Source organism: Phalaenopsis equestris, unplaced genomic scaffold, assembly GCF_001263595.1.
Source record: "Phalaenopsis equestris unplaced genomic scaffold, ASM126359v1 Scaffold000511, whole genome shotgun sequence".
Classification (NCBI taxonomy): Eukaryota; Viridiplantae; Streptophyta; class Magnoliopsida; order Asparagales; family Orchidaceae; genus Phalaenopsis; species Phalaenopsis equestris.
In genome coordinates this window covers 251,530-265,301 of record NW_018164951.1, presented here as the reverse complement: position 1 = coordinate 265,301, position 13,772 = coordinate 251,530, and the positions used below count along the sequence as shown (strand labels likewise).

At 33.0% G+C, this 13,772-nt stretch overlaps 1 protein-coding gene across 1 annotated transcript in view; it reads left to right on the top strand.

Moving 5' to 3' along the window:
- The window catches only part of LOC110028365, a 37,319-nt gene that overhangs the window by 12,029 nt on the left and 11,518 nt on the right, over window positions 1–13,772 (top strand). The window contains exons 7-13 of the mRNA XM_020730186.1: window positions 767–859; window positions 3,254–3,364; window positions 4,357–4,543; window positions 5,112–5,473; window positions 9,503–9,612; window positions 10,572–10,630; window positions 10,771–10,958. Of these exons, the coding sequence (XP_020585845.1) occupies window positions 767–859; window positions 3,254–3,364; window positions 4,357–4,543; window positions 5,112–5,473; window positions 9,503–9,612; window positions 10,572–10,630; window positions 10,771–10,958 (1,110 nt within the window). The remainder of the gene's footprint in view (window positions 1–766; window positions 860–3,253; window positions 3,365–4,356; window positions 4,544–5,111; window positions 5,474–9,502; window positions 9,613–10,571; window positions 10,631–10,770; window positions 10,959–13,772) is intronic.

Below are 13,772 nucleotides of genomic sequence, written 5' to 3'. Positions count from 1 at the left end.
CGTCATTATAGCATGTAGAAATTAATGGGGAAATGATCGTCGTTAATATGTAAAATGAAAATTGTTTTATTTAAAATTGAATCCCTCATGTGGGTTAAAGAGTCCTTATTTTTAAATGCATATATAGATCTATATACTTTCTATTTATATAATAATGTATAATAAGAGAACGGGAGGTAGAAAACCTCTATCCTGAAAGCCCAAATGGCGATGGACTGATATTGTTCTCTTAAAATTTTGAGAATTTTAATTTTTAAATTTATTATCAAGGTGAGAGATTAAATGGCTTATTGAAAACATAGAAGTTATGAGAGACCCATGCAATCTTTACCAGGCTTTCCATTTTATTGCCAAATTATTTATCTGAATGTTTTACATAAAATATTCTACCCACATCTCTCTCTTATATTTGTCAAAAGAAAAAGGGGCATTGACATACCACACAATTCTTATATATTTACACCTAAGCTTTTATATTTACGTATATAACACTCAAAACTTTTAACTCTCATAAAAAATACCATCATTATTAGTTTTTTAAATGTGAAATGAAATGCATATATTTATGACATCAAACTGTTAGAACTATCAATAACAAATTTTTGGTGTTAGATATGTAAATACATAAGAATTGTGTGGTGCGTATATAAATTTCCCAAGAAAAAACTATACATATATTCAATGTGAAACTCTTGGAAAATTTATCTCAAATGTAGTTCGCAATTGTTGATATTTGAATTCCAACAAAGTTTTCTGTACCATACAGGTGATCGCTGCAGTCACATTTCAAATAATTCCAGCTGATACACAATTTGTGGAGATCCCTCTTGCTGCGGTTAGTTCAAATTTTCAAAGGAAGGTATAGATATGTACTTAACTTTTATCATGACATCCAAAAACACTATTTTCATCATTCTATTTTTCTTCATCATTGTTTTTGGAGATATTTCCTCTCAATAATATCATAGTTCTGCTTCACTTGATGTAAAATGGTCATCTTTTAGTAATTGTTTATAGATAAATTAAGTCTGGAGTACTGATTTATTAGAAAAAAAATTTAGAACATTGCATGTTGTGTCAATGAAATTGTTTTTAATTATTAATCTTTTTCTATCCGTTTATTGTAACGAGCATCTCCATTTTTATTATTATACAAAGAGGGCCCTTTACTTTTGGTCAAATTGTCTAAGTTTAATCTTTCAATAAAAAAAAAAAAAAAGGATTTGGAAAAATATATTATTGCCCGTCAATTAAATATAAAATGAACCAAAACTGACTCCCAACTTTGTTGCATCCTCCAACCTCTTCAGCCGCCTCTCGTCATCAGTCACTATGCATCATTTTGTGCATTATGTACGATTGATCATTTATCTTTTTCCATCAATTAAATATAGCTCAATTCCTTGTCATGAAGTTTCCTTTGTTCAATCAGCATCAACACAATTGTTGAAGTAACAAGAATGATTGAATAGCCATAAAAGCAAAACTTAATGTCTCCATCCGCTCTTTAGCATCAAAATGCTCCCAAATGCTTTGACAATATCAATGTTTTCAAAGTACTAAGCACAGTGCAGTGCATGAGGATTTCTTTTTTGTTTTTTTGCCTCAATACACAATGGGCAAAATAAAACAACATTTTTTATGAATTAGAGTGTTCATGACTTGTGTCACTTATATACTTCTATTATGTGCATATATAATGGTCATTTAATCAACCAAATTTAATTCACATTAGGCAATAGTTTTCATCTAATATAATTTTTATGTTAAATAACTATAATTTCTCGCTATTTGAAAGTCCAAAAAAGATCGAAAACATAAAAGTTTGAGTGATAAAAAGTTATTTTTAAAAATCAAGAATACTTTTTGGCATCAATTGACTTGTTAGTGACCAAGAGGTGAGGAAAGTGTGACGTTACTTGGATGTGAATATGAGAGATTGAGGAGCATTTTTGAGAAAAGCTTGGAGTGAGAAGTTGCTTGTGCCAAGCTGCCAACAAGAAGAGCCACCGAGAAGCAGCGTATAAATAAGTAATTACCATGTGAGAGAACATGATGAAAGGAAATTTTAGAGAAGTGATTAGATACAACATGTGAATGAAAAATTAATGAGCAACGATTTAATGATAGAAATAGTGAAAAGAAACAAAAACCCATGTCTCGTTATTGGGACATACTAAACTGAACCATGAAATATGAGCTAGGATTTTGTTATGCTTTGAAGCTAGGCACAAAATGTGAGAAAGGGTGTAACACACACAATTTGCTCTAACCTAACTCTTCATAGGAATACAATGTGAAAGGCTAGCACATCTCTTTACTTCACTCTTAAAGCTCTGCTTTGCAGTACACTGTTAGTAGCTTTGGACATATTTACCTTACTACCCATAGTCACAATTGTCAATACTTCCAGTTCATACGACGTGTTAGTGATAACCAATAATACACACTATGAGTCATGATCTCAATTATCAACACCTCAAATATGTCCCAAATGGGATGGATGTGCATGACATTGACAGATGGTGAGTTATGGGTCGTTATCATAGGTTGCTCAAGAAGCTTCAAGACACTGAAAGAGTCAACGGTTGGTAATCAAATATATGGATAACATCTTTTTCCTTTTTTTTTTTTTGTGGGGCGTTGACGAAGGTGGAGGAAAGGGAGAAGAGGAGGTGATTAGTGCATTTTAGGATGAGAAAAATTTACTTTGGTAGAAAAGCGAAAAAGGGGTGAGGTTATTAGGACATCATTTTTGGCTGGAATTACACATTTGTAATTATCATGAATAAAGAAGTTAACAACGATATTCTGGTCCAAAGTATAAGGGTATGTGCTTAAAGTATAATAACCCTTTATGCCATGGAAGGCGAAGAGGGTTGAGTTATCTTAGTTAATAAAAAGAAACTTTTTTTTTCATGCTACCATGGAAGGGGTATATGTTTCAAAAGTGTTTAGTAAAAATAGCTATCATTTTTAGTTCTGCTCCCTTGAGTGCCCAACTTGGCCATAATTTGGTCAAATTATTTTATGTATGAAATAATAAAACATCTATGGATAATGTTCAAGCAGGCATATAGATACATGAAGAATAAGAAGTCAACAAACAAATTATTTTAGGTAACATGCATTAGTTGAATGCATATTTGTTTCATTATTTTATGTAAGCACAAAATTTTGAAAGTCACAAGTTTCTAAGTTTTTTTCCAATATAACATTGCTTTTAATGAAGTATAATATATATCCTTTCCAGGGGATTGGTTGCATGTTGTATGAAGAATTGAAAGAAAGGCTTGGAAGAGTTGGGATTTCAACATTATTCTGCTGGGCTGATATGGAATCTGTGCAATTTTGGCTTAAACAGGTATCAATAGAGGACAAGGTGTCATGGTTGTCTTTAGCGAAGAGGGGACTAATATTGTGTTTGGTTAGAATTGTAAATCCTTAAAATCATCATTATTAGCTTTATCCCAACAATTTAGAGTTGGCTTTATGAATATCATTTTTATTTATTCCAACTAAATATTTCCCAAGAGTTAAACCTTTTACAAACCTATCATTTTGCGCTTATTCTATTATGTAAGTTTAGATCGACCTTTTTTCCTTCCTAACACTATCACTAATTTTTTTCTATTAGATTAAAAGGTACATTTTCTTATATTTTTATATATGTTTAAATCATCTAAACTTATTTTCAATTCTCTCATATTTTACACATGTCACTCTAACCCTCCCATTACAACCATTTTTAATTTATTCTTTTTAGTTTTATCACACATGTATCATAATATTTTTATTTTTGCTCAATTCGCATATCAATAATTTTTTTACTGCCCAGCATTTGAATCCAAACGCCATTATTGACATATATGGAGCTTTGTAAATTTACATTTAAGTCCTCGTAACAGTTTTTAATCTCACAAAGCTTCTATGGGTCATTTTAACATTTCAACCTCGATTCTAGAAATTATATTCCGTCTATATCTCTACTTTTTTGTATGATATATCCAATAATCTAATAGTTATATTGAATGACAACTGTCAATATTACATTCTTTACAATTACATATCATATACTTATTCTTTGTTTTATTAATTGTAAGTCATCCATCTTCTAATCATCTTCACTATATTTATTTTACACTTCAATGGGTGTCTTACCAAGCAAAAAGGCAATATTTTTGTTGTAAGCCTGTCTTAATTGAAAATATTTGAGTCATTCCACAAGCAGTTGTATTACCAATGAGCTCTCTATCATACTGTCTTTTATAGCACTAACATACCTTCTAAAGAAGCATTTCTGGCTTGATTCCTACCAAATTAATATCTTAGAGTTTTGTTGCTCGTGCCATACAGGGTTTCATAACGGTAGGAGAAGTGGATGGCAAAGGAAAAGCTCGAAAACTGCCAGTAAGAGCTAATATTAGGAGGGCATTGTGCTTTCCTGGAGATGCTACTCTGATGGTTGCACATCTTAAGAAGGATATTCAACTTTGGCATTCAAAGAACAATGTTTCCTTGTCAGATACGATAAATACGAATGGTATTTTCACCTTATATGTTTCCTTTATATGAACTTATGGTGGGCTCGTTCGTAGCTGATACCGTAGTTTGATTTGAAAACTGAACTATAGGCTTCTCAAATTATAACCTTCAACTATAGGAATTGTTGTTCCTTTTCCATTGTTACTTTTGGACTGAGCCGTTCCCATTTCCATAAAGTGGAGATATGGAGATTAATAAAGTAAACTTTTATTTCAACTTATTTACGGCTGGGTGTCGGTATTTTTCCTTATATTGTATGCTAAAAAGTCCTCTTACAGCACCTTTTTAAAATATTTATGTCATATTGAAGTTATTAGGAGACAAATTATTGATAAAAGAAAGGTAAACCATGCTATACAGTTTTATCATTTACTCGTGAGTGCCAAACCATGTGATATACTATTCCATCGTTTATTAATTTGATCTCTTTTTGGAGCTTTCATTCTGAATTACATGCCCGCTCAAACATCAAATTTTCTATATCTCCTACATCTCGGAGGACCTTTACATTAAGATGTTACAAGGAATTCTTAATGCTGAATTTAATTTCGCTTTAACTTCCATAGATGTTACTGAAATTGCTTGCCATGCTGATGGAAGATTGTTCTCTTCTTCTCGGTTAAGAGGAAAGAGGCTAGTATGGGAAGCTTCTGTTTCCTCTTTGAAGTCAAAGAGAGTCAAAGGAAGCCATGCACGTGATGATTCTTTTAGTTCTGATCAAAATTGCGAGCCTCTTAATGAAGGAATTTATTCTTGCTTCAGCGAACACTCTTGTCGTCCGTTATCGAAAGAAGTTCCTAATTCTGCCACCTATTCTCAAGGGGAAAGGTTAGCACAGGAAAATGCTGGCTTAGGTTTTAAAGCAAATTGCCCGAGAATCATGTTAATGAATATTGCTGATGATGATAAGAAATCAAAGCTTACAACGGTATGGACTGTAAATATCACTTTTTAATGCATTGCTATTGTGATGAATTATTTTCTTTCTTTTGTTTCATATGAATGTTCTTAGCACAGGAAAAACAGTTTAAAAAGAAGGGGCATTTACATACATAGCACGCAATTCTTATGTATTTACATTCTCACACCTAAACTTTCATATTTACACATAATACTCAAATTTTTAATACCACATAAAAAATAGCACTATTATCTCTTTTTAAAAGTGAAATACACCTTTATATGCGCAGGTTTAAAATACCAAAGTGCTCTGTATGTAAATGTGAAAATTTAGGTTTAGATATGTAAATACATAAGAATTGTGTGCTACGTATATAATTGACTAGCTAATGGTTTGTATCTATGACAAGCATTTAGTATTGTTAGTCCAAAACATGAAAGCTTCGGAGGTTTTAATTAAGTTGGCCTTCTAAGAGCTGTTTACTTTGATTTATTAAGCCTGTTAAGTGAAGCAAATCCCTCATCTATGTTCAGATTTTGTTCACCAGACTGGGTACCACAGTTGATTGTGTTAACTGCCAGATATGAATCTCGTCAATGGACATTATGCATCTTCATTTAATTCTAAAATATCTTAAGGGAAGATTTACATGCATACCGCTCAATTCCTATGTATTTACATTTCTAATACCTAAACTTCAATTTTTACATACATGCCATCTTGCCTATAAATGAGAAGATATATTTCACTTTTTAAAATTTTAAATAGTGATACTTTTGATGTGATATTAAAGATTTGGGTGATATAAATGTAAATGCAAACTTTAGATGTTAGATATGTAAATTTATAAGAATTGGGTGGTGTTGTAAATGCTCCCATCTTAAATTGGAAGTACTTGCCATTATGCTTTACTCTGTGGGTTGCAAATTTTAGCACTCAATTTATTCGCTTCCTATGCTTATGAAAGCTGTAAAATCATTCAATTTGCATTATTGAATGAACGAATATAGGAGTTTCCAATAATCAGGAGTTTCCTTATTTAAATCATGAATGATTATGGTGAATGAACAATTATAGTGCACACATTGTTATTAGAATCTTCTGTTCCAACTAACTTTTGGGCGGAAGCTTTATCAACTGCAGTTTATCTGATATCTGATTAATGTTTATCTGATTAATCATTTACCATCTCAACAATTGAAGTTTGATTCTCCCTACTATCGAATTTTTGGTAAACATCCTAATTATCATTTGCTACATATTTTTAGATGTGTTTGTTTTTTTCATTTACCTCGTGAACGTTATAAGTTGACAACACAATCTGTTCGATGTGCCTTTATGGGTTACAATTTTAATTGTAAAGGTTTTGCATGTTATGATTCAATTAATAATCAATGATGTATCTTCTGGGATGTGATTTTCTTTGAACATGAATACTATTTTCAACATCTGATACTATTGTACTTCCTCACTTTAATGATTCTTCTTTTGATAAACGGTTCACTTGACCTTGTTTACACACAACGCCTGTCCCCTTCATCTCCAGTCCTTCCCAACTCTGCTCCTTAAAATGCTTCAATGATTCTTCGACGATCAACTCGACACATTCGTCCTTCGAATAGATATGACTATTCTGCAATTTTAACTAATACTACAGTTGCTAGCTCTTATTCTCAGGCTGCTAAACAGACTTGTTGGATAAAAACCATGCAAGAGGAACTTCAGAAACTTCAAGAGAATCACACTTGGGATATTGTTTCATTTCCTGCAGGTGTTAAACCCATTGGATGTAAATAAGTTTATTCTCTTAAGCTTTGATCTGATGGTTCCCTTGACATATACAAGGCAAGATTGGCAGCTCTTGGCAATCGACAGGAATATGTGATTGATTATGAAGAGACCTTTGCATATGTGACTAAGATAATAATTGTTCGGTTTGTTCAATCTATTGCTTCTTCTAAAGGCTGGTTCTTACGACAGATGGATGTTAAGAATGCATTTTTGCATGGGGACCTCAAGGAAGATATCTATGACTCCTCTTTCAAGCTTGTTTTCTACACCCTCATATGATGTTTGTAAGCTCAAACGGTCTCTATACAGTTTGAAATAGGCTCCACGGGTCTGGTTTAAAAAGTTTTGCAATACGCTTCTTAACTTCTCTTTTATTCAAAGTCTGTATGATTGTTCATTATTTCTTTGCAAGACTGACAAGTAAATTGTTTTGTTATTAATATATGTTGATGATGTTGTCATCGCAGGATCTGATACTTAATTGATGTTTCAGTTACATGAGCGTTTTAGGGTTATTTTTATAGGAAGGATTTGGGGTCTTTAACTTATTTCTTAGGTCTTGAGGTTCACGCTTCTCCCGTTGGCATGTTTCTTCATCAGCATAACTATAGTAAGGAACTCATTGCTTTGGCTGGTCTTCAAGAGGGTCGTGCTGTTGATACTCTTTTGGAAGCGAATGTTAAATATCAACAAAATGATGGTGATTTTATTTGATCCATCTCTTTATAGACAACTTGTTGGGAGTCTCAATTATCTGACTATTACACGTCCTGATATTTTATTTGCTGTGCAACAAGTTAATCAATTTATGTAGGCACCTACACATCTTCATTTAGTTGCAGTTCCACGTATTGTTAGGTATTTGAAGGATACTTCTCATCGTGGTTTGTTCTTCTCTGCGGAGTCTCCTATTCGCTTAATAATCTATAGTGATGCTGATTGGGCTGATTCTGATACACGTTAATCTATTACTGGTTATTATATGTTTCTCTGCAATTCTTTAATTTCTTGTAAGAGTAAGAAATAAGATCGAGTGTTTAATTCTTCTACCGAGTCTGAATATCGTGCTATGCCCTCTGCTTGTTTTGAGATCATTTGGCTTCTGGGCTTGTTGGCTGAGCTTGGTTTTCCTCAACTCGAGTCTACTTCTCTTTATGCAGATAATACTAGTGCTATCTAGATTACTGCTAATCATATCTTTAATAAGCGCACAAAACACATTGAAGTGTATTGTCATTCTATTCGAGAAGCTTATGATAACAGTGTTATTTCTCTGCCTCATATTTTTTCGGATTTTCAAACGGTCGATATATTTACTAAGGCTCTTTCTCGGCAGCATCATCAGTTTTCTGTTGGCAAATTGTTGCTTCTTGATTAGTTGACATAAATTTGAGGGAGGATATCAATCAAGAATGACAGAAATCAGGCAGCTGAATTAGGAGTTTCCTTATTTAAATTATTTCCAATTTCTCTCTCCTGATTTTTCTCTCAAATTGTTAATTGTACATATCCTTTCCGTATAGCTGAATATATTTAGATTAGGAATATGTATTAGGTTACCTAAAATAGATTGTACATATTATTATTTATTGGAATGAAAGCAAAGGAAAGTTGTGAACGAAGTTGTTAATTTGATCACAAACGAAGGCCTATTTGATCAAATTTGATCACAAATTATTGTACATATTCGGCCAATTTTCTCAAAAGTTGTTAATTTTACAAAACAAAATTGCAGTAAATAAATTTAAAAGATTTTGTATTACTCTATAAAAATGATTGCATAATGAGATTTATCAAGTGAATGGTGAAAGACTGAATTGCAATTTAAGACATAAAAACTGAGCAGGAAATAGGATCTTTCTATCAATTTTATGCTCTGACATGCAAGTCTTGCCGTTCTATTGCATTTTTCTATTAAGATTGTGTAAGTTCCCGTCATTCTAGCATCATTTAATTTCAGAGAAAAGGTTGAAATGGTCTGTGGTCTATTTATGAAAGGTTGTTGTAGGTTCAGACTTTTTATTGTATCCAATTTAGTCCTGTGACACCCTAACTCTAATTTAAAATATTCCTTTGACTGAAATTTGATCCAAAATAATCCAATATAGGGGGACTATTTTGGATCATATTTAAAATGTCAATCGGACTAAATTGAATCTTTTTATAGTTTCACTAAAATGGCCTCATATAAATAATCATGGACCATTTTAAACTTTCTTTTTAATGTTATTTTTCTTGGAGCTCAGAATCAGATTTTCCATGCAGATTGTAGAGGAGCTTGGGGGCTCTGTAACATCTAGTGGAAGCTCTTGCACGCATGTAATAACAGGGAAAGCAAGGCGGACATTGAATTTCTGTTTATCTTTATGCTCTGGGTTCGTTTTACTCTATTACGTTCAAGATTGTTGTGATCCATCCATCCATCTATTATATATATATATATATATATGTATATATATATATATATATATATATATATATATATATATATGTATATCTATATATATCTATATGTATATATATGTATATATATATATATCTGTGTGTATATATATCTGTGTGTATGTGCGCACGCATGTGTTTTCTATTTTTTTCTTAATTTCTTGCTTGTTTAATCTATTTCTTTCTATTGAGAGGATATGGTGAGTTCATTTTTGGATTCTTAAGCAGCTATATGCATGTATAATATTTGGAACAGAGTAAAATGTTAATCTGCATTGGGCATGGATGAAATAAAGCTGCAGAACACGTGCTTCGGTCTGTAAGATGGCTATGCGATGGGTTATTTAATTATAAACATAATAAATTATGTCTTAAATGATCCGTTATTATTTACATTTCTATCCCTAATGATCTTCTTAATGCATATTTTTTTATACACAAAATGCTATGCTAACATGTAAAATTATCATTTTAGCCACCTCAATTTTTCATATGGCATTGATTTCTATATGCTCATGCAAATAGCTATGGTTGTGAGGAGTCCTTTTTATTCTCTGAGATGTATTTCAGGCAAGTCTTGGTTTCAGTGAAAAAAATGTCTTCTATCAATTAAATAATTTTGCCTCTTGCACAAGCGTTTTATTCAAAGAAGATTATTTTGGAACTTTAGTTCTATATATTCTTGGTTTCTTAAAGCAAACCACACCAAGCTATAAGATTTTCCATGAGCATACATTTCATCTTTTATTTCCTTCAAATGTTGCATTTGCACTACTATAAAAATAATGTCAAATGTATACAATATTATGCCTCAGCATTTACAAAATGAGACTTATTTCTAAAATAAGAGAAAAAAGAGCATGTTGCTCATCTACATCTTTACCGTTTGCAGGAATTGGATAGTTTCTGCCAAATGGTTGAAATCTAGCTTCCGAGAAGGCAAGTTCATAGGTGAGTGTGCAATATATCTTGATGCTTTGATTGGTCAAGTTGTCAATTTGTTCTATCTTTTCTTAGATATTAGTATAATGCGTATACAAAGTATTTTTTAAGGCAAAACTTCAGACTGAATTATGTTAATACATTTACAGATGAATCTCAGTATATATTGGAGGATGAGGACTATCTTTTGAAGTATAAATGTAAGCTCAGAGATGCTGTTATGAGAGCAAAAGCAAATCCCCATTCATTACTAGTAGGATATCAACTCTGCCTTTCTAAGCATATCCAACCATCCCTCAAAGACCTTGCATCCATCGTATTATCTGCTGGTGGCAGTGTATGTATCACTATGACTGCAGGCACCTTTTTTGTTTATTTTGTTGTGCATGTTATTTTATCAACTTTAATATCATGTTGCTGTATGGAAAATATGGCCAATGCAATTCTGTTTTTTGTTTGGAGGCATGTTGACTAATTAATCACCAGTGTTGTTTTTTTTTTAATTTTTAACAACCTAATGAGGTACCTAATTTGCAATATTTAACTGCTTTTTTTAGAGCAAGTATTTACACAAATATGTATTCAATAGTTTTTTATAATCATTGTCATTGGTTTTTTCTTAGTTAAATGGGATTGAAATTATGTATCTTTCTTCTTCAATCATTCTTATTGTGTAGGTGACATTAATTATAGTTTATATAAATCTTTGTGCATGATTATTTGCCGAATTATATATATGTCTGTGTTACGTTAGTGCCTAACCTAAGGGCTAACTGGACACTTACAGGAGGATGTACCTAATCTGCAATATTTATTTCTATTGGTTTGCATTAGAGATCGACTTTAAGTCCATATATTTTTGCTTTAGTTATGGATGGTCTTATTGGATACTTACAAGAGGATGTACATTGGTGTATGCTTTTTTTTTTTATGATATCCTTCTCGTGGATAAGACGAGAGAAAATTCTCAAGAAAAAAGTTGAATTAGGGAGGTTTACCTTGGAGTCTAAAGGCCTTCGTTTGAGTAGAACTAAAACTGAATACATAGTATGTAATTTTAGTCGTAGTAGCTCTAGTGATAGAAATGTAACTATGGGTGATCAAATTATTAAAAGGTGTGAATGCTTTAGATGAATGTGAATGCTTTAGATATCTCGGGTTTATTGTTCAAAGTGATGGTGATATTGATGGGGATGTTATTAGTAGAATTCAAGTTGAATTGAAGGAATGCTTCGGGCCTATTGTGTGATAGAAAAGTACCGCTTAGATTGAAAGGAAAATTTTACAAGATGGTGGTGAAACCTGTAAGCTTTATGACACTGAATGTTGGCTTTTAAAAGAGAAGCATAAAACTAAGTTAAGTGTTGCCGAGATGACAATGATTCAATGGATGAGTGGCTTTACACTTAGAGACAAAATGCGAAATGAATATATCTGTGATATGGTTGGTGTAGCTCCAGTGACAGACAAAATTAGAGAGAGTTGTCTTAGATGGTTTGGTCACATTAAACGTTGACCATCCAATGAAGGTGTAGATGTTTTAGATTCGACTTATGTTATGAAAGACAGAGGTAAACCTAGAAAGACTTGGACATATTGTATAAAAAATGATCTTAATTTATTAGAATTAAATGAAAATATGACACAAAATAAGACGCAATGGAAAAAAATGATTCACGTAGCCGATCCCACTTAGTGGGATAAAGGTTTTGTTGTTGTTGCAGGACTAAGGTCAACTTAGCCTTATATTATTATTATTGTTGGGTATTAATAGGCTTATTCTGTTTAGGGTTAGGTTTAGAGTTAGGAGAGATTTCCTACCTTTTAAATCGTAGGAATTGAGAGTGATCGCCTACCTCTCGAATTATAATTGTTTATCTTTGTTTCTTTGTTGAGTTGTTTGAATTAGTAAAGAAATATTATATTTGGCTTAATTTCTATGAACAAGTGTGCCAATTTTTACGTCATATTATTTTGTATCAAATTGGAATCGAAACAGTCAGTTCTGTTCTAGAGTTAGGCTTATAGGAAAGCCACAATGAGATCGCAACATATCGAGACTCGAAAGTTAAGCTTTTAGCTTGCGGGGAAGGCCACAAAGGAATTGCGTCTTCAACCTTTTGTGAAGATCGACGAAATCAACTAAATCGTGGCATACAGGGATCTGTAATTCACGACTCTTCTGTTTCTACGTCTTCTACTCGATACCGTTGCGATTAAGCTACCTGGGAAGACAATGACTGGGAAGTGGCATACAAAGACCTGAAACTTCCATTTTCCTCTTCCTCCTGCGCCGTTTACCTGATAGAGTCTTGATCAGAGCTACCTGGGAAGGCAACGACTGGGCAGCGACGTACAGAGACCTGAAACTCCCATTTTTCTCTTCCTCCCACACAGTCTTCTCGATAGAATCGCGATCAGAGTTTTCTGGGAAGGCAGTGATTGGGAAGCAGCGTACAGAGATGCGAAACTCCCAACTTTCTTCAATTCCTATTCCTTAACTCCCACCTTTTCCCTGGTCTAGCTTTTTCCTCGCCTCGCGCAATAGTTGCGATTCCAAGCTATTTGGGAAAATGAGCCGACCGGACAGTCGCGATTGGAGCTACCTGGAAAACCACAACCATATTGGAGTGATCTTGAATCAGCTGTAAAACAATCGCTCTATTTTTCTCATCTTGAAGCAAATGATGGATTTCAACATATAAAAATTGTCTTTTGTGATAAAAAAAAATCTAAGAAGATTGACAGCCAAGAAAATAGATGATTTGGAGAAGAAATCTGAGGAAGAGATCAACCAAATCAGATCTATGATGAGGAAAGGTTCGTCATCATGGAGGATATGTTTTCTTCCATGGAGAATCGAATGAAGGACCGATTCGAGAGCATGGAGAAAATTTGAGAAATAATAAAAATGCTCATTGAGATGCAATCTAAGAGCCCGTCGGCGGCTAAATTTGCAAAAACTAAAGGAAAAAAGATTGAATGTGAGAAACACGAGGAGGAAAGCATCCACCATCATGAATAGGGGTGTAAACGAACCGAACACGAACGAACAAAGCTTGTGTTCGTGTTCGGTTCGTTTAAAATTTAGTTTGTTTGAAATAAGCTCGTGTTCGTTTCTTAACGAACGAGCCGAACACGAACCGAACAC